The following is a 27,341-nucleotide window of genomic DNA, read 5'->3' as shown; positions in this document are numbered from 1 at the left end:
CAGAGGTTATAAATTCCAGCCAATAAGCATTCATTTTGGGGGAGTAAAAAAGATGTGGAAGAGTTAGGCTAATAGGAAAAACACAAATAAATAGCATATGGGTAATAAGAAAATAAGACTCCTTTCTGCAGCTGTGAACCGTAGACTAAGAATAAAAGATAGCAGTATTTTGCAATATAATTCTAACAAGGAACGTTTTAAAAAATCTGTAAATGGGATGTCTGGGTGGCCCAGTGGTTGAGCATCTGCCTTCAGCCCAGGGTGTGACCCCGGAGACCCAGGATCGAGTCCCACGTCGGGCTCCCTGCATGAGGCCTGCTTCTCCCTCTGCCTGTGTCTCTGCCTCTGTGTGTGTGTGTCTCTCATGAATAAATAAATAAAATCTTTAAAAAAAAATCTGTAAACAGCAAAATGTACTTATTTTGTGGCAAAGGTGTCACTTTCAAAAACAAAGGAGTGTGCACTTGGGCTTTCCTGGTTTTTAGTGAATTAAGATGTTCTCTCCTCCCCTTTGGCCATGATCATTCTTCTCTTCCAGGCTCGAGGCAAAGATCATCTGCTGATGCGAGACACCATTTTCGAGGCAGATTTCGGCCTAGTCCACGACGTGGAATCGAACACTTGAATGGGGGATCCCTGGGTGGCTCAGCGGTTTGGCGCCTGCCTTTGGCCCGGGGCGCGATCCTGGGGTCCCGGGATCGAGTCCCACGTCGGGCTCCCTGCACGGAGCCTGCTCCTCCCTCCTCCTGTGTCTCTGCCTCTCTCTCTCTCCGGGACTATCATGAATAAATGAAAAAAAAAAAAAATCTTAAAAAAAAATTAAATGTGCATCTCACTTCGTTTTTGCCTCTTATCGCGTGAATTGTGGCGTCAATCGCCTAATCTTTAACCATCAGGTCTTCGTTATGTATTTATCTGACTATATTTTTATTTATTTTTAAGCTACTAAAAAGGGAGGAGATGGGGGCCCAGCCGCTCCCTCCGTTGTCCGGGGCGGGCACCCCTCCGGGGGTTGCTCGGTTACGTCTAGACCCTGGGGGTGCGGCGCCGCCTCTGGGGACCGGCTGCCCCCGGCGCAGGGCCCTGCCCCTCCCCCCGCGGCCCCCCCTTCCCTCGGCTCCAGGCCTGGGCCCCCGGCGGCCGGGGCGGGGCGGGGCGGGGCTCCGGGTCACGTGGCGGGTCAGGTGACCGCGCCGCGCGCCCTCCCCCTGCTCCCGCCGCGCCCGCCGCCCGCCGTCCCCCGCACGTGGCTCCGCCGCCGCCGCCGCCGCCGCCCAGCTCGGCCCGACCCCGCTCGGCCCGACCCCGCCGCCCGCAGCCATGGCGCCCGGCCAGCTCGGTGAGCGCCCCGCAGCCCTGCGCGCCCGCGCCGAGCCCCGCCCGCGGCGCCCCGAGCCCGCCATGGCGGCCCGGCAGGTGCCTGACGCGGGGGAGGCCCGGGACCCGGGAGGGAGGCGGGGGCGGGGAGGCCGGGTCCCTGGCGGCTGCCCTCCGGGCCGACCCCCCTCCGGGCCGACCCGCTCCGCACCCCGCCAGCCCGGGCCCTTGCGGACTTCCCGCGGCTGACGGGGAAGCGTCTTCCTTTGCAGCCCTGTTCAGCGTCTCTGACAAAACGGGCCTGGTGGAATTTGCCAGAAGCCTCACGTCTGTGGGTCTGAGCCTCCTCGCCTCCGGAGGGACCGCGACAGCTCTCCGGGATGCCGGGCTGGCGGTCAGGTAAGGCGCCGCTCGGGCTTCGCGCCAGGTGCGTGGGGACGTGCCTCCCCCGCCCGCCCCGCCCCGCCCCGCCCCGCCCCGCCCCGCCCCAGCCGTCGGCCCGCGCTGCAGCTCCCGGGGCGGGGTCTGGGGTTGCGGCGCCCACAGGGGCCCGGCCCTCGGCGCCCCTTCCCAGGGCGGAGTAATGTGGGCGGAGGGAAAGCCCCAAGCGCCGCCCCTCCCGAGGCGCTCGCGGCCTGTTCCGCCGGGCCCTGCCGCCAAGCCGTCGACGGGCCCACGGGCCCAGGAACACCCCTCCCGGCTCTCCGTGACCTGAGGGGCACCGGCCTGCCTGGGGTTCCCTCCTCCGCAAGCTGTTGGTTACCTGGCCAGGCGACGGGAAGAAGGAAGGAAGGAGCGAAAGGTCGATCGGGCCGCCATCCCGCACCCCCGGAGCTGGCATCCCGGCCGGGAGAGGGGTGCCCACCTACTCGGGGTGCCAGACCGAAAGGGCCCAGGGGCCGACCGCTCTAAGGAACGGCAGGGACACCAGCAGGAGGACATACAGGCCCACTCCTGAAACACATTGTAGAGTAGGAGTGAGAGATCCGTGTGCTTCTGCTGCCACGTGAAACATTTTTGCCGCTCGCCCTCTAGGTCAGATGATTGCCTCTTTAGCCTAGAATCCTGTCCTGCCTTCCGTGGGCAGTCCGCAGCTCTTCCTGGATTTGTCGAGTTCACGTGGCGAGGATGCCTAACTGTGTTTATTAAATAAATGCTGTAGAGCTTGCCAAGTTTTTTTGTGTCTGCTCCCTGATGTTCTCCCAAGAGCCGTGCAAGAATCCTGAAAGACAGGTCAGCCTTTTCTGAAGAGCAGCAGGGCGAGGATCCGAAAAAACTCTAGACTGTTCTTTCTTTTGGAGCATGCTGGATGCTGTTGTAGTTGGACCCTCCAGATTAAGCAAGCCGCTCTTCTACAGCCCTTTTTTTTCCTCCACCGAACTGAACTATAAGAGAAACATTTCAGACCTAATCCAAAGTAGAAGAATGTAATGAGCCCTCCTGTTGCATATCCATTCCCCAGTTTAAAAGCTTAACAGCTCTTGAGTCTAGTCTGATGTGTACTTCTGCCCATTCCTCGCTTACGCATTATAGTTAACGTGTTTCTTAAAAACTGGGAATGTAAATGTACTCCTCTCCCGTTAAAGTGTGAGACTGTTCCCACGTCATTACGTGCACACTGCTGTTACCCTTACTACAACTTTTCAGTGTAGGTAGTGTTATAAATTAGGAAATAAATTTAATGGGTAAGGAAACTGAGGGATCCCTGGGTGGCGCAGCGGTTTGGCGCCTGCCTTTGGCCCCGGGGCGCGATCCTGGAGACCCGGGATCGATCCCATGTCGGGCTCCCAGCATGGAGCCTGCTTCTCCCTCTGCCTGTGTCTCTGCCTCTCTGTCTCTCTCTGTGTGACTTATCATGAATAAATAAATAAATCTTAAAAAAAAAAAAAAAAGGAAACTGAGGCACAAAGAGGGTAGTAGATAACTTTCCCAAGTTCATACAGCCAACGCAGCTAGTAAAATTACAGAACCAAGATTTTATCCAAGGAAGTTAACCTGGAGGTGTGAGGTGAACTGATGGGATTTTAATTGGTGACTATTCAGCAGTGAGCTTGCAGAGAATTGTTGGAAGACCGCAAATTGCGGTTGCGTGCAAATTCTGAAATCTAAAGGAGCAACAAACTTTTTGATTACCCCACATGGTTTCGCATTCTAAAAATAGATGTCTTCTCTATTTTTAGCAGTAATCCTCGAGAAACTGGATTTTATTTCCTGGATGCCAGGAAAGGGAATTTTTTTTTTTTTGGAAAGGGAATTTTTAATTGGATGCCATAATATTGCCAGTTTTTAGTTGATGTTGAAAATACTGTGAGCCCTTGGTCAGATACCAGTCATCTGCAAATGCTTCTTAATAGGAGACTCTACCCAGGAAATTCTATGTCCTGTTGGAATTTGCTGCTTTAAATTTTTTTTTTTTTACTACAATGGTAGTTGTAGAAAATTTGAAAAATGTAGAAAATTATAAAGAAGGTAGTAAATAGCTTATAATTCTGTTTAACATGTTGATATGCTTTCTTCTGGTCTTTTAATATTTAATTTATAGCACATATAGAAGATAGTTTTGCTTCCTGATTTTGTTCGCCTAACATATTGTTGACATTTTTTCGTGTCATTAAAATTTGCTTGTAAATCAGGCTACGGTTGGGGAGTTCATGCCAGTTTGGTGATCTGAATCAATATTTAAGTTTTGTTTTGCATTCGACCCGTTGTCATATTTTACAATTTTTTCCCCAACTTATTTTGTTCTGTATAAAACTTTTAACATTTTTGTATAGACATCTAGTATTTTGTTTTTTTGGGTTTTTTGTTTGTTTTTAGATTTTATTTCTTTATTCATGAGAGACACAGAGAGAGAGAGAGAGGGGCAGAGACACAGGCAGAGGGAGAAGCAGACTCCATGGAGGGAGCCTGATGTGGGAATCGATCCCTGGAACTTCAGGATCAAGCTTTGGGCCAAAGGCAGGCACTAAGCCGCTGAACCACCCAGGGATCCCGACATCTAGTATTTTGTTTAATGATTTGAGCATATTATATATTGAATTTTGGTAGTTCTTTGATTTTTTTTTTTAATACTCAAACCTTTGATTCATTGGGACTTTATTTTTATGTGGGCTAAACCAGTATTATTCCAATACTAGCACCACCTTACTAAAACAGTCTTTTATTTTTCCACTCATTTGATTTGCTGTCTTTATGTTTGTTTAATCATAAAGCTAAATTTTTGTTTTTACTTCAGTCTCTTTCTGAGATGTATTTTTAGTGTCTTTTGTATATATTGTAAAATTACTTCTCAGCTGAATGGTTGGCTTATGATTCAGTTTCTGAATTCTGAACATTGAGGCTCTGAAAAATCCCCCAAATGAGAACAAAAGATGTAATGTTGGAAGATGCTTTAATAGTGTAATAAAATGTTAGTTCAGCAGGAACAGCAATATTCTGTTCATCTGTTTTCAGAGATGTCTCTGAGCTCACAGGATTTCCTGAAATGTTAGGGGGACGTGTGAAAACCTTGCATCCTGCAGTCCATGCTGGTAAGTGATTGGTGCTGCCTTCATTTAAAACAGTCTGTGGTCTTCAGGAATATTTTGGTTGATTACTTTGTAGAATAAATGAGGAAGAAGGCAGGTCATAAACTCAGAAAATTATCTGAGAGTCTATATTGGTTTTGTCACATTTGCTGCTAACGTTCATAATATGTTAGAACCTGTTTAAAATCTAGTTTGCTTTATTACGTGATGGATTCACATGGTTTTTCTCTGCTTGCTATTAGTCCTGACTTGATAACTAATTTAGAGTGATACTTTCTGCTGGAGCTAATGAAAGTGTTTCAGTTTCCTGTGTGAGAAGACTTTTATTACAATTCAACTTAAAATGAAGTCTCACAGTGTAACTGACTTTTTAAAAAAAGATTTATTTGAGAGGGAACATGCACATGTGCATGAGTGGAGGAAGGGGTAGAGGGAGGGAGAGAATCCCAAGTGGACTGTGTGAGGAATGCAAGACAGACAAGGGACTCCATCCCAGAATCCTGACATCATGACCTGAACTGAAATCACAAGTCAGACACTCAACTGACTGAGCTACCCAGGCACCCTTGTAACTGACTTTCAAAAGAATTCTTTTTCAGAGTGTTTTAATTTGCTCATTTGAGACACCAAATTATGTAGCGACCAGAAATGGTGAGAAACCAGTATATTGCTACTTCACAAGTTATAGTAAAATTCGGCAGAACTAAAGGCTGTTAGGCTGAGGATCATCAGACAAGCCGTTTACCAATGGGAGCATGTAGGTTAATGGAACTGGCAACAGTTATGTGAAAATTCTTTTACATTTTGTTGCTTAAAAAGGGTGAGTAAGCCTGGGGGGAGCCTGGCTGACTTGGTAGAGTGTATGGCTCTTGATCTCAGGGTTGTGAGTCTAAGGTATAGGGATTACTTGAAGATAAAAATCTTTAAAAGATAGAAAAGCTTTTTAAATATACTTGCTAATCTAAATTTTTAACTCTGCTGTCTTCTTGATTAGGCAGTCATTAGATGCTTTAACTTGATTGGTGGGTCCATTTTGGACCTTATTCTGATGTGTTTTTTGAACCTAATACTTAACTTTGTCAAATTAGGAATCTTGGCTCGTAATATCCCAGAAGATAATGCTGACATGGCCAGACTTGATTTTAGTCTTATAAGGTAAAAATTGGAAGGTAAATTTTTAATGCATTAAGGATCAAAGACAATGTGTATGCCAAACCTGGTGCCCCCTCCCCTTTTAAGACCAAAATTAACATTAGGTTTAGTTTCCTATTTATTCACTTATAAACCATTGAGTACCTTCTGTGTGACATTGTACCTACATAAACATTTTTAATTTTGCCGAGTTTATGTTACCAAAGTTCATACTTAAGCTAAACCAAAACAAAACAAGCCTTTATTTTTGTAGGAAGTTATGACCTAAATTTTGGTACAATTATAGTTGTAACAACATAGTTATTTGCATAAAAATACACTCTTTCTTTTCAATACATATAACAACTTTTTGAGATATGACCCATATACCATATAATTTCCCAAATCAAAATGTATAATTCAGTGGTATTCCGTATATTCAGAGTTGGGCATCCATCACCACAGTTAATATTAGAACATATTCATCAACCCTCCCCAAAAAAGTCCCATGCCCATTAGCATTCATTCGTCATTTCCCCCAAAAACTCTAGCCTTGTGAAACCATAGTCTTTTCTGTGTATAAAGATTTATTGATACATAGCATTTTATACCAATGGAATCATATAACATGTGGGCCTTTGTGACTGACTTCTTAAACATATTCTGAAGGTTCATCCATGTTTGTATGTCTTAGTACTTTATTATTCTTTTTATTACTGAAAAATAGCCCATTGTATATTTCATTTTATTTATCGGTTTATCAGCTGATGGGCATTTGGATTATTTCCACATTTTGAATATTAGAAACAGTGCAAACATGAGCAGTCATGTACAAGTTTTTGTGTGGATATATATTTTCATTTTTCTTGGTTACATACCTAGGAGTGAAATTCCTGGTCATCTGATAAGTATGTTTAACCTTTCCAGAAGCTGCCAGACTATTTTCAAAAGTACTGCATCATTTTATATTGCAGTAGTGTAGGAAGTTTCTCCACATCCTCGCCAACATATGTTACCCATGATGTGGCATGTCATTGTGATTATTATTGGCATTTTGTAGTAATGTTGAGCATCTTGTGTGCTCATTGTCCATTTGTATACCTTTAGAGAAACGTGCTTTCTAATCCTTTGCCCAACTTCGTGTTATTTATCATTTTCTTATTGAATTATAAGAGTTCATTTTATCCCATTCTGTGGATTGTCCTTTCTTTATGGTGTCTTTTGACCATCATAAAACCTTTAAATTTTGGTAATGTCCATTTTATCTATTCTTTTGTTGCCTATGCGTTTGGTATTATACCTAAGAAGCAGTGGCATAATCAAGATAGTGAAGTTGTACAAGTTTTTTAGTTATAGCTCTAATGCTTAGGTCTTTGATTTCTTTTACTTTTTATATATGAGTGTGAATTAGGGTGTCCAACTTCGTTCTTCTGAATGTGGCTGGCCAGTTGTCCCAGCATCGTCTGTTGAAGAAACTTCTTCCCCCAGTGAGTGGTCTTGGCACACTTGAACTATATCTCTGTCATCATGCTGGCACCACATCATTATTGTATCTTTGTGACAAATTTTGAAATTGAGATGTGTGAGTCCTCCAATTTTGTTCTTTTTCAGGATTGTTTTGGGTATCTGGGGTCCTTTGCATTTCAACATGAATTTGAGGGTCATCTAGCCCATTTCTGCAAAAAGTTGGAATTTCCTAAAGATTGGATTGAATCTGTATCAGGTTAGGGGAGGTTGCCATTCTAATATTAAATATTCAGTCTATAAACTGGGATATCTTTTCATTTGTTTAGATTTTTAAAAAATTTCTTTCAACAATGGTTTATGTTTTTTAGCATACGTCTTATGTTTTTGTTGTTTTGATGCTACTGTTAGTAAAATTGTTTTCTTATTTCACCTTGGGTTTTTCATTGCTCATGTATGTATATTCAGTTAATCATATGTCTACAACCTTGCTGAACTAAGTACTAATAGTTTTTTTGGTTGAATTCCTTAAGAGTTTCTATATACATGATCTAGTCATCTCCTTAATAGAAATAGCTTTACTTTTTTCTTTCCAATCTTCATGCTTTTTACTTAATTTTCTTTGTTAATTGACTTTCCTAGAACCTCCAGTATGGTGTTGAATAGAAGTGGTGAGGGTAGACATCCTTGTCTTGCAACTGATCTAAGGGGAAAACATTTAATAGTTCACCTTTAAATATAATGTTAGCTGTAGGTTTGGGGGGTTTTCTTAAATGCTTTTTATCATTTTGAACAAGTTCTCTTCTATTTATTGAGTGTTTTTATTATGAGTGAATGTTCAGTCTTCTCAAATCCTTTTTGTGCTTCTGTTGAGATGCTCAGGTAGTTTCAGTCCTTTGTTTTATGAACATAAGCTCTTATATTAATTGGTGTTTAGACGTTAAATCAACCTTACATTCCTGGGGTAAACCAGATTTGGATGCAGTGTATGCCTCTTTATATTTTGTTGTTTTCAGTTTGGGTAGTATTTTGTTGAGGATTTTTGTGTCATTATTCATAAGATACTGGTGTCTATTTTTCTTGTGACATTTTGTTTGGTTTTGTTATCAGGATTATAGGCCTTGGGAAGTGTTTTCCCCTTATCTTTTGTTCCTTTTTTTATTGGTTTTTACCAGTTGTGCTTATTTCACTGGGAGTGAACTTGCCCACAGAGCTTCTCACGTTGCAGGCCTTGGCATGGAACTCTACTTTATTACTGGTTGTTGATTTTAGATTAGTTCTGTATTTTAAATTATTCTTTTGGCATGCCTGTTAATGTCATTGTATATGATCTCTCTGAAGACAAAACAAGCAAAGAAACGTATTTCACTTAGAATGGTCTGTCATTGTTCATCATTGTATGTGACCCATTAGAAATAGATTCTAAAATTGAATGTTGTAGATAAAAGAGATTATATTCCAAACTGAGGATGTTGTTTGTAGCCTTGTATTTTACATTTGTTAAAATTAAAAAAAAAAAAATTGATAGCTGGATTATATAATGGGTAGCTAAGTTTATCCAGGCAGTAACATTGCAATATGATTTGGAGGAGATAATGTTGTGAGAGCACCTGCTGATCAAAGCCACTTTTAGTTACCTGTGTTGTACAACAGTGGGAGCTCCTGACATTTCAATATATTTTTTTTTTAGAATTCTAAAATGTTAGGATTATAGTTTATATTTTAGATCTTTAGACTCTGATCACATTAAAGCTAGCGAGTGATTTATATGTAAACCCCATAAGTTTGCATTTCTAACAACAGCTAAATTCCTTTTTGGTTTAGAGTTGTCGTTTGTAATCTGTATCCCTTTGTGAAGACTGTGGCTTCTCCAGATGTAACTGTTGAACAGGCTGTTGAGCAGATTGATATTGGTAAGTCAGCAAAACCATATTTGAAGACTGACGGGAAGATTACTTACATTTTATTTACTTATTTTTGTTACTATCTATATATTTTTTAAAGATACTATTTATTTGAGAGAGAGCCTGTGCGCGCAGGGGGAGGACAAGCAAGACTCCACTCTGAGCCCAGATCCCGATGTGGAGCTTGATCTTACAACCCTGAGCTCATGACCTCTGCTGGAATCACGAGTCAGATGTTTAACCAACTGAGCCACCCCCATACCCCAAGCACTATTTATGTTTTAAAATAGGTTCACTGAGAATCAGAAAATTGGGGGAGTGGAAAATCATTATTGCTCCCAGTTTCTTCTGGGATGACTAATTCATCTGTATTTTCTAAGCTGTTTAATTGTATAGAGATTCACCTGGGGTATGTTTTCCTTGTTTTTTAAGTCAAGAATTAAAGTAGAAGTGTGTGTACAGTGACTTTATTTGAAAGAGATTAAACTGATATGGAAATATAAAAATTGTATTTTGTTCTCCCAAGGTGGAGTAACCCTATTGAGAGCAGCGGCCAAAAACCATGCTCGAGTGACAGTAGTATGTGAACCCGAGGACTATGTGGCCGTGTCCACAGAGATGCAGAGCTCTGACAGTAAAGACACCTCCTTGGAGACCAGACGCCAGTTAGCCTTGAAGGTAGGGATGCACTTTTATCCAGTGCAGTGTTTGCCAAACCACATGGTATTCAGTTTTCACTGGATCTGCCTGGAGCGGCTATCCTTTTCCTATAAATGAAGAGACCCTATTATTATAGACGTATAATGTTGAAAAGATTGGAAGAGACTTGGAAAGAGAATGATTTGTTGTGATTTTCCGTGTTATTGGGTGTCTTTCCTGCACAGTCAAGTATGTGACAAGGAGTATAGTTTGCTACGTGCTACCTACAACTCTCTTGTTCTGCCTTTTTAAGTGCTGCTGGTGTTTCACAAATCTTACATTTTCTGTAGGCTTTCACTCATACGGCACAATATGATGAAGCAATTTCAGATTACTTCAGGAGACAGTATAGCAAAGGAATATCTCAAATGCCCTTGAGGTATGGAATGAACCCTCATCAAACTCCTGCCCAGTTATACACACTGAAGCCCAAGCTTCCCATCACAGGTAAAGGCTGTGTGTTATGTGGCCTAGTTTGCTGTGTCTGGGGGTGTGTGGGTCGTTCTCTGTATTGTATCCTATTGTATCCGATGTGGTTCACATTGAGAAGATAAATTACATAATGTCTTTTATAGCCACCTGAAGTTTAAGCTGCTGGGTGAACATGTGAGCAAAAACTGTTGAGATAACTACAGGTTCCTCAGAGAGGTCAGATGGGAGATACAGTTTGGAATGTCTTTGGCATATAGATGATTTTGAAGATGTAGGACAGGCAGGATGGATTTCATAGAAGAGGTCAAGCAGTGGAGGAACTAGCAGAGGAAAAACAAGGCTGGAAGACTGCTGGGTTTCAACTGGTTTGGAATGCTGCTGAGGACAGAAAAGCAACTGTTTGATCTAGGAAAAATTTCAAGAACAATTTCCTTGGAATAATGGATGTGGCAGCCCAAGTGAAGTGGGCCGAATATGACAGTAGGAAATAACAATAATAAAGATAATTCTTTGAACAGAAAGGTTAATTAGGACTTTCATGGGTCTGTAAAATTAAAAGAGGCTTTTCACTTTTTTATTCTGTTTTACTCGAGGTGGGAATTGGAGCATGTTGTATGTTGGGTAGAGGGGGAAGTAGATGCAGGGGGCCGGGGAGAGAGTTGTGGGTATGCAGGCCTTGAAGGCCCAAGCATCAGTAGGAGGGCTGCCCTTGAGTGACGGCAAGGACAGGTTTCTTCATGTACTGGTTGGTACATTTGACGGTGGGAAGATGCAGGTACTCCTGTCTCTTCTTTTCTCCTTGTTAGCTGCTGAGAGAGGAGGAAGAGAGAGCAGTGTCAGAGATTTGAGGAGATGGTGAAAAAAACTTTTCTTTCCCCTTCCCCATTGAATCAAGTTCTATTATTAGGCTACTTCAGTTATACTTTGAATCTTTCTAGCACTGTGGAAGCCTCCACAGTGACTCCAGAAGTCTCCCAGACTGCAGTAATCTAATTGCTCTCTGCTTTGTCTGTCTTTTCTATTCACAGTGGAGTAATCATAAACATAAAATCAGATGATGATATGCCCTATTTGAGAGCATTCGTTGGCTCTCCTTCCGACTTAGATGCCTCTGTGTGCCCTGCAGACCCTATTATCTGACTGGTCTTCATCCTTGACAACACTCCCCTGTCCTCTGCTTCCCAGGGCCTGTTTTCTGTTTGGTCCACAGGCCTGGTGTCTGTGGCCTTTGCTCTGGTCTTCAAGGTCTTACTTGCTTGTCATTTACATCGCACCTTAAAGTCACCTCCTCAGGGAAGCTTTCTCTGATCACCCAGAATGAAGTAGCTGCTTGTCACTTTTATCACAGCACTATTTGCTGCATTTACTTATGTTTTAATCATCTTCTCCCAATTAATCATCTTTGAGAGCAGAGACCTTGTCTTTGTTCATTGCTGCATCCTCAGTACTTAGAATATTGCTTGACATGTTCTCTAAGTCTCTATTGAATGAATAGTTAGAAACTTGACATTTTGTATGATTTTTACTTTTAGAATTTCTTAAAATAAGAAATTACTATTTTACGTTTTCTTATAATGTTTCCCATTTAGATTCTGAGGCAAGAAATACTTATATGTAATTTCATGTTTTTCTTTTTCAAAACTCTTTCATTCATATTGGTCAAGATACCTGTTTTTTAGGTGCTTTTCTTTTTAAGACTTATTTATTTTGGAGAAAGAGAGTATGAGCAGAGGGAGGGGCAGAAGGGGAGAGAGGGAGAAAGAAGCAGACTCCCCACTGAGTGTGGAACCTGATGCAGGGTTTGATCCCATGATCCTGAGATCATGACCTATGCCAAAATCATGAGTTAAACACTGTATACGTACAGTGGAATATTACTTAGCTATTTTTTATAGCTATAGAATGAAATGCTATTTGCAACAACGTGGATGGAACTAAAGGGTATTATGCTAAGTGAAATCAGAAAAAGACAAATACCATATGATTTTACTTGTGGAATTTAAGAAACAAAGTGGATGAACATAGATGAAGGGATAGAAAAATGAGAAAAGAAAACAGAGGGAGGCAAACCATAAGAGACTTAACTCTGGAAAACAGGATTGCTGGAGGGGAGGTGGGTAGGGCACAGGGTAACCACGTGATGGGCGTTAAGGTGGGCATGTGATACAGTGAGCACTGGGTCTTCTATGCACTGATAAGTCACTAAATTCTATCTCTGAAACTAGTAATACGGTATATGTTAAATTGAATTTAAATAAAAATTTTTTAAAAGTTTGACGCTTAACTGAGGCACCAAGGTGCATCCTTATTTTGTTTTTTTAATAGACTTTATTTTATTTTATTTTATTTTTTATTTTTTTAGACTTTATTTTATAAAGTAGTTTTACATTTACAGAGAAATCTCTCAGAAAGTAGAGTTCCTAGACATCCCCTCCCTCTGAAGTCTCCTCTCTCTAGTTTCCCCTTTTAATATCTTCCATTACTTAAAAATGTACATTTGTTGAAATTGATGAACCAGTAGTGATTCATTATTATTAACTAAAATCCATCGTTTACATTAGGACTCACTCTTCGTGTTGTATATTCTTTGGGTTTTGACATGTATAGTGTCATGTATCCACCTTGACAGTATCATGCAGAATAGCTTTATCACCTAAAAATTCCCTGCATTCTAGCTTCCTGACTCCTGCAGCCACATACTTTTACTGTTTCCATAGCATCATAAGGTTGTAATCCTATAGTATATAGCCTTTCATGCTGGCTTGTTTCACTTAACAATATGCATTTGAGGTTCCTCCATGGTTTTGGTGGCTTGAAAGCACATTTCTTTTTGTTATTTAATAATAGTGCATTGTATATAGATATATTCTAGTTGGTTTATCCATTTACCTCTTGAAAGACAACAGAAATAGACTGTTTTTAACTATGAATAAAGCTGCTAAAAACATTCAAGTACAGGTTTTTCTGTGGACATGTTTTCAACTCATTTGTATAAATACCTAATATTTTCTTTTATTGTTTACAATTAATTGCCTGTTTTGTTTTTCTGTCTTTCCTGTAAGCTCTTTGTGGGAGGGGCTAGTTTATTCATTGATAATATCCCCAGTACCTAGCACAGTCCTAACACTGTGGTAGGCACTCAGTAAATACTTGTTGAAGTTTATTTTTAAAAGTATGTGCCATCCAAGATAACACAAGAAAATGCAATTGTATTAAAAAAATGGTCACCATTTTTTTTTTGTAAGTGCAGATTATAATTTATTCACAAGAGATAATAGCCCCTAAAAAAAAAAAAAAAATCCTGCCATTGTTAAGAAAATAGGCAATGAGAAACTTTGGGAGTTGTAATCCTTCTAACTACATTTCAACTTTAAGCAGAGCCTAGTGAGTCTGGTATGAAAGAGGAAAAATCCAATGCATTTTTTCCCTTGTTTTCTCCCACCCACAGCTCTTGAATTAGTTTGTAATAATGTTCTTATGTTGACAAGGTTTATAACTTAGATTTTATACTATCTCTGTAATTGCCGTGACTATATTATCTTACTTCTGTACTGAAGTAGATCCCTGGTGATCACTGGTCTTGTCATTCCTGAATTCTCTATTGGTTTATTTCTAGATTGGCTGGATTTGGTTTCTCCAGTAGCATTATGTATGTGAGTGTGTGTATGTGGTTTGAGTTTTTGTTTGCTTGTTTGTGAGGCAGGCTTAGGCTCTAGTATTTTGTTCTTTTTTCATCAGGTTCTTTTTTATGTTTGTGTATATGTGTTTGCCTTTTAATTATACTCCTCTGAAAACATTTGTGCAGCCTTTACGTATTTTTTTTTTTCAGAAATGTTACATATATCTGATTTTATTGATCCTGCTTGGTAATGTGTTATATATATGTTTCTATATGTAGTTCTAAATGGAGCCCCTGGATTTATAAACTTGTGCGATGCTTTGAATGCCTGGCAGCTGGTGAAGGAACTCAAAGAAGCTTTAGACATTCCAGCCGCTGCCTCTTTCAAACATGTCAGCCCAGCAGGTAAAAAAGCATTACTCTCTAGAATGCTCTGAATCTGTTCAAGATGCAGTTTTTTTATTTTGGAAAAAATCGGCATGTTCTAATGTGAATATAGACATTTTCTAAAGTTTCAAACTGCTTTTGTGAAGTCTGTTAACAGTTTTAGTGTAATAGGACAAAATCTGGTAATAACATGTACATGTTTTTTATATATGTAATTGTATGACATTACTGTGAGAAAATCACTTTTTTTTGCGTTAGAAACGTGTAAAAAATAAAGTAAAATGGCTTAATGCAGTATGCCTGAATATTTTTCTACATGGTTGAAAATGGAATTGACACCTTATCTGTAACTTTTTATACCCGTTGTATGAGATACTTTTTTGCTTCTATGTCAACTCTTAACACATAATTCTTTGATATTTACTTTTGATATTAATGTAAACAGGGAGGAAATAAATGGTATGTGGTATCAAGCAGGGTGGAGATCGAGAGTCCTTAATGAAGTAAACTAGCTTCATACACATGCATGGTGCTGGCTGACTCATACAGTGGTTCTTTTCAGAAGCCAGAGAGAAAAGATTCCATTTGCCCTCTCCCCTGCAACTATATTTTTGGTGTCTAATTATCTAGCCAGATGTTTTGTTTAATTTGGCACAGGCACCAGAAATTATGCCGCATAGACTAGATGTTAAGAAAAATGTTGTCTTGATTTAGGAGAGGACAAGTAGTAACTTGAGACTTGGGGATTTATTTTATGGTTTTCTATATCAGGTGCTGCTGTTGGAATTCCACTCAGTGAAGATGAGGCCAAAGTCTGCATGGTCTATGATCTGTATAAAACCCTTACACCCATATCAACTGCATATGCAAGAGCAAGAGGTCAGAACAGTAATGAAGTTCTTGTTTCTTTGTTTTTGAAGGAGAAAAAAGTATTTTATCCTAAATAGATAAAGTAGTAATAATCTTTGTTTCAGATTTCAAATTATCTTGTTTTTTTATTAATACTTAGGAATGACTCTGGGTGCCTTGGAATAAGTTTGTTTACAAAAGTATGTGTTCGTATTTTCATGTAATAAATGGAAACACAGGTGGAATTTGGTGCATCTAATTTCACATTAGGCTATTGAATGCATTTGTATTGTTTATTAATATATGAGTAAAATCATATGGTTATTTTAACTACACTGAATTTGGTTAGAGTTGTATTCTATATGTTTTAGAAATATCTAATTCATGAGGTTAATAACCTGTGAATATTGTAACATTTTTGGAAGATCATAGAGAAACTTGATAGCACAATTGACCTTCTAGCATCTAGCATACTATGGTGCATGCGCTAAATAAATCCAGCCTGCCACCTGTTTTTGTAAATACAGTGTGTTTGAAACAGGGCCATGTTCCTTTGTTGATGTGACTGATTTCTACAACTGCAGAGCTGAATAGGTATAACAGACTAGGTACCTATAAAACTTAAAAAATATTTGCTATCAGGCCCTTCCAGAAAAAGTTTGCCAAACACTTTGTTAGAGGGTAAAACTAAAGAATACTTTGTTACGATTATTTCAGTTAAATGACTTATTAATCTATTATTTAGATCTTACATAATAAAGTTAGATTTAGAGAAATGGATTTTTTATGATCGCCTTAGGGGTTTTTTTAAACATCTTTCTGAGTTAAGGGTATTTGTGATACATACCTCATTTTAATTTTTTTTTGCAGGGGCTGATAGGATGTCCTCATTTGGTGACTTTATCGCATTATCTGATATCTGTGATGTCCCTACTGCCAAAATTATCTCCAGAGAGGTTAGTGGACATTCACATATATTGATCCATTCATAACTGAGTAAAGCTCTATTTATTCATAGTGTTTGTTGAAACCGTAATTTATATTTATTAACGCCATCTGTAAGTTGGTTAAGTTTTTATCGTTTAGAATGTTCATATTTTATGTAGAACATGAATCCTTGACTGAATTGTAATTTTGAGATTAATGAATATTTCAAATGGATATTTTGCTATTAGGTTTTAACTTACATACTTAGTCCTTTTTTTTTTTTTTTTTAAAGATTTATTTATTTATTCATGATAGAGAGAAAGAGAGAGAGAGGCAGCGATACAGGAGGAGGGAGAAGCAGGCTCCATGCACCGGGAGCCTGATGTGGGATTCGATCCCGGGTCTCCAGGATCGCGCCCCGGGCCAAAGGCAGGCGCCAAACCGCTGCGCCACCCAGGGATCCCCATACTTAGTCCTTTTATGTTATCTAGTAGTCATTATCTTAATGCCAGTTATTGTTTCTAAAGATCATAGGATACGCTCTTGATTGATGTAATAATGAACCTTCCTATAAACCTCTGTAGGTCTGTAACAAAAGAGATGTGTAAGGGAAGATTATAAACTACTCTGAAAAGCTAACCCCCATCAGTTGAATACCAAGCAGGCATTCCAGAAAGGTGAGATTTTAAGTGAGGAGACAGAAAGAAAAGAAGGTAGCTCAGATTAGCTTGGAAGGAAAACAGATAGGTAGAGATGAAGGCTACGTGGCCTTGAGAATATTTAGTTGCTTTAGGGATTCTTCCCATGACCACTACCGTCCCCACTCGCAGTAGAGCTGACCTGCTGCATTTTATGTTATAGCACAAGGCTTTGTAGGATGAACTATGACTCTTCTTGTCAGATGTTAAACCTGATCCCTTTGACTTGCTGTTGACTTACTCGCCTTGCCTAAGGTTATTAGCAGAGATGTAATCTGAGCCCCGTGTCTTGCTCTAGTGGAACTTGCTTTGCCTAAGGTCATTTTGCCTGGTAGGGTAAAAAATTTTACCTGGTAGGAACTAGAACATGTTCTTTCTAGTGCAAAACACCACTCCCTTAACAGAATAGTGAAAAATCATTTTTCTTCCTAAGGTACATGTATTAGAGTGAATCATTTGTATATTTTTAGTAAAACTGAAAGGATAACAAATGAGATAAGGTTAGCTGTGCAAAGCTGTATTCGAATGTAGGCTTTTCCGAGTTTAGATGTTAGCATTGTCTGTTGGAAGTAGAAACTAGAAAATGCTGCTGCATTAAGATAGATAATTGTGTTTCGATTGCTTAACAAGCGTTCCTTAATTTTTGAAAGTACAAATTGTTTTATGTAATTACAGGTATCTGATGGTATTGTTGCCCCAGGCTATGAAGATGAAGCTTTGAAAATACTTTCTAAAAAGAAAAATGGGAACTACTGTGTTCTTCAGGTTAGTTTAATTCATGTTTAAATAGTAATTTGCTTTTTTAGTTTGTGTTTCTTTTCCCCCATAATTAGTGTTTATGGTTAGAAACTTTTAATTTATCTTTCTTTGCTGAGGTTTCTTTAATTCTTAATCCCAAATTTATTTTTTCCTTTCTGTTGATTTTTGGGTTTTGGATGAGGGGAGAGAGCTTCTTGACTCTCTTAGTTTTAAATTTAAAATTTTTAAGGAAGTAGTTAATACATATGTATGGTTTCTCCTGTTCAAAAGGTATTAACTGTTATTTGTGAAGTCTCCCCAACCTTCCCTTCTATTACTTTAAAAAGTAATATTTTAAATTTCTTGGTCGTCCTTCCTGAAATAGTTGATACTTTCCAGCAAAATTTTATCTCTTTTTTGTTGTTGTTTTTTCCCACTGACACAAATGCACATAGTTTAACCGTCCTGGAAGTTTACTCCACGTCTGTGTGGCTTCTGTAGCCAGTCACCAATCCTTAGCTAGTACACAAAACCGCAGTGAGCTTAGGAGCAGGTCATGGTTGGTGTGTATTAGTAGTTTTGATAGGTCCTGTTCCCCTTTGAGGTTGTTCCAACAGATTTTGTGTTTTAATGGGCATGTGAAGGGTGCCAGTTTCTAATACCTTTGCCAGCATTGTGTTCTTTAATTTTTTCATCTGATCAATATGATAGATAAAAATGACTTCTCATTGCAGCTTTATATGTGGGGTAAAGAACATCTTTTCATATTTAAGATTATTTTCAGTTCCCTTTTATGAAGTATTTGACCATATTCTTTGCCTGTTTTTCTAATTGTTGAAATTTTTCCCTAGTGATTTATACTAGCTTTTATCTATTAGGAACTAGCTCATAGTCTAAAATTGTACATGAATAAAGCAAAGAGTTCTTTGAGTTAAATAGAAATTCATAATACCATTTTACAGAAAGTGTTGATGTCAAAAAATTTGTGGAATCCTAACTCCATATAATGGAAATTCTAATTCAGTGCTTTCTAAGGCAAAGGTCATTCAAAGGATAAATGAAGAGATACTGTCGAGTTTAGGAAAATATCTACAGAGAGAGTGGCCTTTACAGATGATTTTTACATCTTAATATCTTTCCAGTTCAAATTTTGTGAGAGGAAGATAGCAACAAATCACATATATTCCTGGAGTGCCTGACTGGTTCAGTTAGTAGAGTCGGTGACTCTTGATATCAGGATCAGAGTTGTGAATTCAATCTGCATGTTGGGTGTAAAGATTACTTAAAATAAAAACAAACCCAAAAAAGACATATATTCCTTTCAAATAACAAAGACTTCGACTCCAAATGCTGCTTTCCCCCTTTTAACCTTTTAGATCAAGTGTTACCTCTGTATTTTTTATAATACGTTATTAGAAAGAAGGCAGAATTAGAATTTATTTTTTATGCCACTACCTGTTTTTTTTTTTTTTTTTTTAAGGAAATCTAACTTTTTTCCATAGTGCTTTCAGTTAGTATAGCCAGAAATGCTATCACGAGAATCATTGGTTTTAATATGTTTGCTGTTACAAAACAACACAGAGTTGCAAAACCTATAAAATTTTTTAGAACAAAATACTGGTGCGGGCAGCCTGGGTGGCTCAGCGGTTTAGCACCGCCTTCAGCCCAGGGTGTGATCCTGGAGACCAGGGATGAAGCCAAAGTCAGGTTCCTGGCATGGAGCCTGCTTCTCCCTCTGCCTATGTTGTTGCCTCCCCCCCCCCCCCCACCGCCCTTTCTCTCGAATAAATAAATACAATCTTTAAAAAGGAAAAAAGTACTGGTGTGTGGCCATCTATTATACCTATACTAAAGTGATCTTACACATGCCTAAATTAGAAAAAATGCATATGACCGTGCTCTAATGATTATTTATTTTTTTTTTTTTTGGACATGAGTTAGGTGAAAAATGTTGAAGATTGTAGATGTTTTACTTTTGACTCTAAATTTGCATTTTAGATGGATCAGTCTTACAATCCAGATGAAAACGAAGTTCGAACTCTCTTTGGTCTTCGTTTAAGTCAGAAGAGAAATAATGGTGTCATTGACAGGTCATTATTTAGCAACATTGTGACCAAGAATAAAGATGTAAGTTTGAAAATCTCTGAATGCTAGTAATTCAGTAACTTTGTTTTTAATATGTATAAGATTATGCATTTACTAAGACTCATATTCAAAACTGGTTGATCTGCAAATGTCTAGCTCATCTTTGAGTTATCAGATAAGTTTGAGAGCTTAAAAAAAGAAGAAATGACCATACCAGAAGCTTCTGTGCGTATGTACATACATAGAGGCATTTATCTTCAATTCTATATAAGTGGAATCATGTCTTTCATAATTCTGTTCTCTGACTTGCCTTTATTCCCTGTGCTAAGCTACAAATAGGCTTCTAGTTAAATAAATATGGAACCACACCTTCATCTGAAAGTCCACGTGGCAATCTGTGTATAGATGTATTACGATATTTTGTTTCCATTTTCAGTGCTATGATCACCATTTTTTGTGGTCATATTTTTGCTCTGGTGCTGTCTGTCATCCTTTAGGAAGGACATATCCCTGGAGTGATAGCATGATTCTTTTTCATTTACATAAGTGTATTCTGTCATTTAATATGCATAGCACTCTGGATACTGGGAGTGAGTGACTACTATCATCTCTGTTGTCTATGTGCTGCCGAAGCGAGCACTCATCTCTATTGTAAAGATCACAAAACTATGACCTAAGTTACAGTTAAGAAATTTGCCCAAGGGCAGCCCGGTGGCGCAGCGGTTTAGTGATCTTGGAGACCCTGGATCGAATCCCACATCGGGCTCTCTGGATGAAGCCTGCTTCTCCCTCTACCTGTGTTTCTGCCTCTCATTCTGTCTCTGTGTCTCTATGAATAAATAAATAAAATCTTTAAAAAAAAAAAAAAAAAGAAATTTGCCCAAGGTTTCATAACATGGAAACAGATGAGCTAGTATTTATTTTCTGAAATCTCTTATTTGGAACTTCAGTTTTGAAGTTTTTTTTTTTTGCTGGTTCTAACATTGGCTCTTTTTGGCTCTTTTTTTCCCCCCTAGTAGTTAAGATGTGTGACTACAGTGTTTTGTGGTCTTATCTGCTGATACATCTGGTATTTTTTATTAAATGCTGGGCATTTAATGTGAAAAAACTGTACACGTATTTTTAGTGTCTGGATGGTATTTTTTTTTTCCCTCTAAAAAGAACTGACTTCTACTTTTGGCAGGCAAATCAGGTGGAAGTCAGATGGTCTTTATTCTGGCAGGATTTGAATTTGGGCTTGAGTCTTTGTGAGGACTGGTCTGTCTGTTCATTGTCCACTCCTGTCCTGCTGAAAGCACCGGGTGTTTAGTGTCCCTTTTACCATTTAGCTTATTGCCTTGTAACTTGGAAAATACCTTGAGGCAAAAACCATAGATGGTCACACTCAATTCTTCTACTTCCTTTATCTCTGGGATCTTTGTCTCTCAGTATTTGCTATTTTACTACCTTAGTGTTGAGTTTTTCTGTTTGTTCCTGGAAAAGGTTTAGTCGCTTAAGTCCTTCCTTGTAACAGAAATAGAACATGAGGAGATGCGGCTGTTCCCAGATGTGACACCTGAGGATTTAAGTAGAATTGCTAAAAATAAGCTTTAAAACCTTTATTGGAAGAGTTCAGTCTGTTAATAAGTATATGGTAATGAGGATGTGATCTTTGTTGATTTAGTAGATACTCCTCCATTTTTATTTTTGAAAATTAATGGTGCCCTGAAATAAAGGAACACAGTAGGTAGGTGTCATGTGTAGAAATACCTTTAAATTCTATGCAGTCTGCTCCTTTGGTCAAGGCTATAAAGTACTGGGATTTTCAGGTGGAAACATTGTTTCCAACATTACTTACGTAAGCAGCTAACAGTAACATGAGGTGGGGTTTTTTTGTTGTTGTATTTCTTTATTAATCTGGCTAGTTAGTATTGACCTAGATTCCATGGTACCTGTGTTGACAGGTCTGCCTAACTCTTGAGGCTTTTACTTTTGTAAGTTTTCCTTGTAGGTTAATAGGTATTGGACTGATCAATAATTTAGCCCCTGAAAGGTTTTGTGCCCTGGCTGTGCTAACTTGGATGTTTTTTTCCAAGAAAGGAGATATGGTTTTAATTCATGTTTTATCTAAATTCCTCTCTACTTGTTTCATGTGTATTTTTATTTAGAAATTTAGAAACTCAAGCATAAGAGTGATAGTTTTATATTTATGTTCCCCCTCTTCTTTTAAAACAGCGTTTTGTTAACATGTCAGCCTCAAAATCCTTTTAGGTTTAGAACAGTGGGAGAGAAGCAGGAGTGTATTTTAATAAGCATTGGTGATCATGCTTGAATTATTTCCTCTTCCATTTTTCTTAAATCATGCTTTAATTTGTTTTAACTATTTGTGTTATGTTTATATGACTGGATTCCCTCACTCCCATCCCCACCTCATGAAATGTCTTGTACTCCTCAATCCTTACTCAGAATACCAGGGTTACATTTCAAGGCAGACCTGTAGGGAAGCTGGGTTATGTTAATCTTTCTTAGAACCAAAAGAATAAAATGTATATTTTGTGACTCAACAGATACAAATAGGAAAGTATAAACTACATTAATACTGTCTTGGAATAATAAACTCTTAAATTCTAACCTTGTTTTTTAATTGTTTTTAATTTTGAGATAAAAATTGCAGATTCACCTGCACTGTTAGGAATTCCCATGTACTCTTTGCCCCATTTCCCCTGGTAGTAGTTTCCTGCTTTTTCTAGTACATGCTAATGATACCGATACAGTCGAGGGACAGAAAGAAATTTCCATGACCATGAGATTTCCTCATGAATCACACTGACTTCTGCCCTGCTTCCACCCCCTCCTTAACCTTGAGTGACCTCTAATCTTTTCCCCCTTTCATAATTTTTATTCAGGGTACATTCATGAATGGGTTTTTATGTGAACTTAAGTTTTCATTTCTCTGTTACAAAGACCCAGGAGTGTAATTGGTGGCTGCTGGGTAGTATCACAATTGCATATTTAGTTTTTTAAACTGCCAGACTATTTTCCAGAGAGCCTGTGCCATTTTACATTCTGCACCAGCAACATATGAGTGATCCAGGTCTCTGCATCCTTACTACCTTTTAATGTTGTCTCCTTTCATTAGTTAGGTATGATTTTAGTTAGAATTTTCTAATGGCTAATGATGCGTGTTTTTTCATAATTTATTTGCCATCTGTATATCCTTTTAAGTGAAACGTTTCTTCGTGTCTTTTGCCCATTTTCTAATTAGATTGCTTTTGTCACTAAGTTTTGAGAGGTGTTTACATATTTTAGATACTAGTTATTTTTTGGATACGTGGTTTACAGATATTTTCTCCCAGTTTGTAGCTTGTCTTTTTATCCTCTTAATACAGGGTCTTTTGCAAGAATAGAAGTTTTCATTTTGATGAAGTCTGATTTATCAGGTTTTCACTTACGTAGCTAATTGATCAGTTAGCTGCTGCTTATAGCCTTTGTCCACTTAGCATATCTATATTAGATCATCCTTTTTTCAGTTTATATTTGTTCTTTTTATTAAACATAGTGATATTTTTTGCTACAATTGTTTTATTCTGTTTGGACTGGTAGTTTACAAGTATGTTTGAATAGTTTCTACCTGAAACTTTGTAGACAATGCAGAAAATGATTTTAATTTTTTTTTTTCCTGAATGGCCTTGGCTGTGTATGGACATCACAGTTGTTTGTGATGTCCGAAAACTATTCTCGATGTTTTTTCTGATCATAAATTTTATCATGTTTTCATGTATGTTTTTTTGTTCTGTGGTTAAGAAGGTATTTGTCAGTTTGGGGTAGTAGATATGGTATGTCATCACTAGTATGCCGCGTAAACAGGCTTAAGCTACAGATGGCATTAGTCTGAGTCTGTGATGCATTAGGCACTGCTGAGTTCCATGACAAGTATGTTGATTATTGATTGGGTTTTTTCAGTAAAACACAGTAGAATTTTTTATGAATTCATTTCATCTTGTCATTTGAAGGATACAACTACATTATGGGTCTGTTTAAATAAACAACACGTAAGATACTTAGAGTTACAAAAGTCTGTTGCAATTGACCATCCTCTGTTTTTTCAGTTGCCAGAGTCTGCACTCAGAGACCTCATTGTAGCCACCATTGCTGTGAAGTACACGCAGTCTAACTCCGTGTGCTATGCCAAGAATGGCCAGGTAACCAAGCGCTCGGACACACTTTGGACAGACTGTCATTTTACAAAATGTTGTTCATCCCTCAGGTCCTAGGCTGCTTGAAAAGGAAAATCTGCTCAGTCTTTCTCTTCTGGGTTTATCAGTATTTACTCAGTATCATGGGGCACTGTTAAAGCCAGCAGTGACAACAAACTATCTTTGGAATGACATATTAAAATTGGTCGTATTGCTTCTTGCTCAGACTGAGTTGACATATTTGGATTGGTGGGACTCTAATAGCTGCTATAAAACTAGTTTATTCGCTCCCCTCCTCCTGAGTAGTGTGGTATTTCCAGTGAAAAGAGAGTAAGAGATAGTACTGCCACCCATTATTCCATGATTTGCAGCTTGTTGGGTATTTTTATGTGTATTTTTAAGGTTACTAAGAATTGGCAGAATGCAAGTTAATGTGATCTTTTAAAATCCGGTTTACTAAGATGTAATTTATATATATTTATAAAATTCACTCTTTATCAAGTTGTGAGCAGTTTTCCCAAATTATGTAGCTACATGAACACGGCCACAATGAAGATGCTGAACATTTCTTGCTTACATTAAGCAAGATATTTAACTTGTTTCCTAGTGCATTAAGCCATAGAATGCAGGTCTGAGCTAGCTTATCACTGGGGCCTCTCCTAACTCTGAACTAACCTGGTTCTGGTTTTGCCATAGCTTCAGCAGCAGTGGGAACCCTTCTCACAGTGTCTTGAGCACTTCTCTTGGCATCTGTTAAATTATTTGGCCCATAAGTGGGGGAGGAAAAGTGTGGATATTAATTAGCATATGCCTTGGAAGATACTTTGAAATTCAGTATTTTAGTTGATTGTCGATTGTTAAAAGACAGCTTGTCTCTAATAATGGAAACTTGGGAGATTGTGGTTACTGGTCTCCTTTGACTCTGGTTCTAAGAAAGTCCACTAAACCTGCCTCATTACTGATATCCCAGAGTTCTATAAACTTCCACAGTATTAGTAGCCATAGTTCAGATGTCACAGAAGAGGTAAAATGTAAAAATAGCAGTTATAAATTTCTATAAAATATAATGACTTAAAATTAATTTGTATTTTGGCCTCATATTTTTTTCCACAAAACTGCTAAATTTGGGGGAATATATACACCAAAGATCTGTTAAGAAAAATACGTTGTTGGAAGAGATATTCATCTAATGTTCATCTACTTCAGGTTATTGGCATTGGAGCAGGACAGCAATCTCGAATTCACTGCACACGCCTTGCAGGGGATAAGGCAAACTGTTGGTGGCTTAGACATCATCCACAAGTGCTTTCAATGAAGTTTAAAACTGGAGTGAAGAGAGCAGAAATCTCCAATGCCATTGATCAGTATGTTACTGGAACGATTGGCGAGGTAAAAGTCTTATCATTGGGTTTGTGGGTGGAGTATATTGGTGTGCTTACCTGTTTCTGTAACAGACTTTACCTTCATCACTGAGAGAAAATGGTATTTTTCTTAAAATTTTAATTGTCTATAATTTTACATTCTTAACAATTCTTTATTGTCTTCTATCTTTAACCTTCTTTACATTTCTTAATCCCTTCTGACACCACAGACCTTCCTTGTCTTTTTAAATTATAACCATTGGTTTAGTTTTATATGTTGTATTTCCCCTGTTGATTTTTAAGCGTTTGGTGACAGGGACTATGTTTTCACCTATCCTGAGGTTAGTGCCAAGCGCCAAGCATTGATGATGCTTGCTACATGATAGGTGTGTATGCAGCATGAAATACAGTTGTCTGATAGCAGGTAACCAGTGTCTTCTCCCCACATTTTGTACCATTGCCTTTGATAATTTTTGTTACATTTCATGTTCTCTAATATTTTCTATTTTGAAAAAGGCATTATAAGAGCCATAAAATTACAGCTATCAAGTAGCCCAAAAATAGAGAAATTAGCCCCATTTTTGGACATAGCAAATGCTTAATCCTGTATGGAAAATGAAAGAAGTCTGGTAATCAGACTCTAGATGGGTCTTCTGAGGGGGTGAGTGGACCACACTACCTTGTCTTACAAGTTCAAGGACAGGAATCCATGACCTAATAAGTGTCCCTGAAGAGTGTGCCTTATAACCATAAGGTACTTAACACATAAGCCATTCTCTTTTCTACTTTAGTATTTGTATTTGCCTATTTAATATTACCTAGCAAAATCCTGTTCATAGTTCTGGAAGAAGCTTTATATGTATGTGAACAGGAGTTAAAAGTACATTGTTTTGCCAAAATACCATCCAAAATAGAAGCACGTTTTAAAAAATATGAATACCATGAATCATACCTTGATTCATCTGTTAAGACTGACTATAGACTTGAGGCTGTGTAAATATAGTTCTAGAACATCCATCATCATCTGTTTGCTTGCTTTGACACAAGAATATAAAGTAATAGATCTAACTTAGGCAGAGATTAAAAACCAAAATATATTTAAAATAAACTGATTCACAAAGTAAGTGGTATAATCTTTGTTTAGTACACTTAGAATTACTCTTCTTTAATGAAATGTTAAAACATAAAAAAAAAAGATTCTAGAGATGTAAACTGGAATGAGCCATTGTAATTAAATCCTGGGAGAAATGCCCAACTGCTTTCTGGCATTCTGATTTGCATCAAAAAGTACTAAAGGTCATGTCCAAAATCTTTCTCTCCTCTTTCCATCCTCCCTACTCATAGGATGAAGATTTGATAAAGTGGAAGGCATTGTTTGAGGAAGTCCCTGAATTATTAACTGAAACAGAGAAGAAGGAATGGGTGGACAAACTTAGTGAAGTTTCTATCAGCTCTGACGCCTTCTTTCCTTTCAGGGATAATGTAGACAGAGCTAAAAGGGTAAGTGTGGTATTGATGTGCATTTACATAGAATTGATTATCATGTAAAAACTATTTTAGAATCCTGCTTTGGTTTAAGTTTTGAGTTTTATATTCAAGTTAGGGCAGTGTGATATATCAGTAATATTTATTTTACTTCTCCATTTGATGTACGAGTAACTCAGATCCTATTATTTTGCTGTTTTAACTGAGTGAATCGGTCTGCATTGTGAATCATTGTTAGCTTATGCTTTCTAGAGGGGGATTTTCATTTTTGTATGTCTTGACATAAAATTGTGTTTTGAAAGTCAGTGTCTCTTCTTCCCTCAGAGTGGTGTGGCCTACATTGCTGCTCCTTCTGGTTCTGCTGCTGACAAAGTTGTGATTGAGGCTTGCGATGAACTGGGAATAATCCTTGCTCATACAAACCTTCGGCTCTTTCATCACTGATTTCATTGCATAGTATTTTATGGTTTGCTTATGTGTAGGTGAAAAATCACATGTGATATTTGACAATATCTTTTTTAAAAAATAAAACATTAAGCCTTA

At 38.4% G+C, this 27,341-nt stretch overlaps 1 protein-coding gene across 1 annotated transcript; it reads left to right on the top strand.

Moving 5' to 3' along the window:
- The first annotated feature begins 1,213 nt into the window (after positions 1–1,213).
- ATIC (5-aminoimidazole-4-carboxamide ribonucleotide formyltransferase/IMP cyclohydrolase) lies at positions 1,214–27,341 on the top strand. Its single transcript, XM_072813548.1, has 16 exons — positions 1,214–1,339; positions 1,590–1,716; positions 4,771–4,847; positions 5,933–5,999; positions 9,264–9,352; positions 9,870–10,021; positions 10,333–10,489; positions 14,373–14,498; positions 15,252–15,359; positions 16,200–16,285; positions 17,630–17,719; positions 19,691–19,819; positions 23,866–23,958; positions 25,159–25,341; positions 26,658–26,813; positions 27,123–27,341. Exons 1-16 carry the CDS (start codon positions 1,321–1,323, stop codon positions 27,240–27,242), a joined length of 1,779 nt encoding a protein of 592 aa, XP_072669649.1. The 5' UTR covers positions 1,214–1,320; the 3' UTR covers positions 27,243–27,341.

Source organism: Canis lupus, chromosome 36 (genome assembly GCF_048164855.1).
Source record: "Canis lupus baileyi chromosome 36, mCanLup2.hap1, whole genome shotgun sequence".
Classification (NCBI taxonomy): Eukaryota; Metazoa; Chordata; class Mammalia; order Carnivora; family Canidae; genus Canis; species Canis lupus.
Note: the sequence above shows the minus strand (reverse complement) of the source record. Positions and strands in the feature narration are given on the sequence as shown.

Bases quoted from the DNA above. Each gene is read 5' to 3' on its own strand.
- ATIC (XM_072813548.1), top strand. The intron at 10,490-14,372 runs GTAAAGGCTGTG...TTCTATATGTAG, and splicing joins GCCCAAGCTTCCCATCACAG to TTCTAAATGGAGCCCCTGGA. The intron at 19,820-23,865 runs GTAAGTTTGAAA...CTGTTTTTTCAG, and splicing joins TTGTGACCAAGAATAAAGAT to TTGCCAGAGTCTGCACTCAG.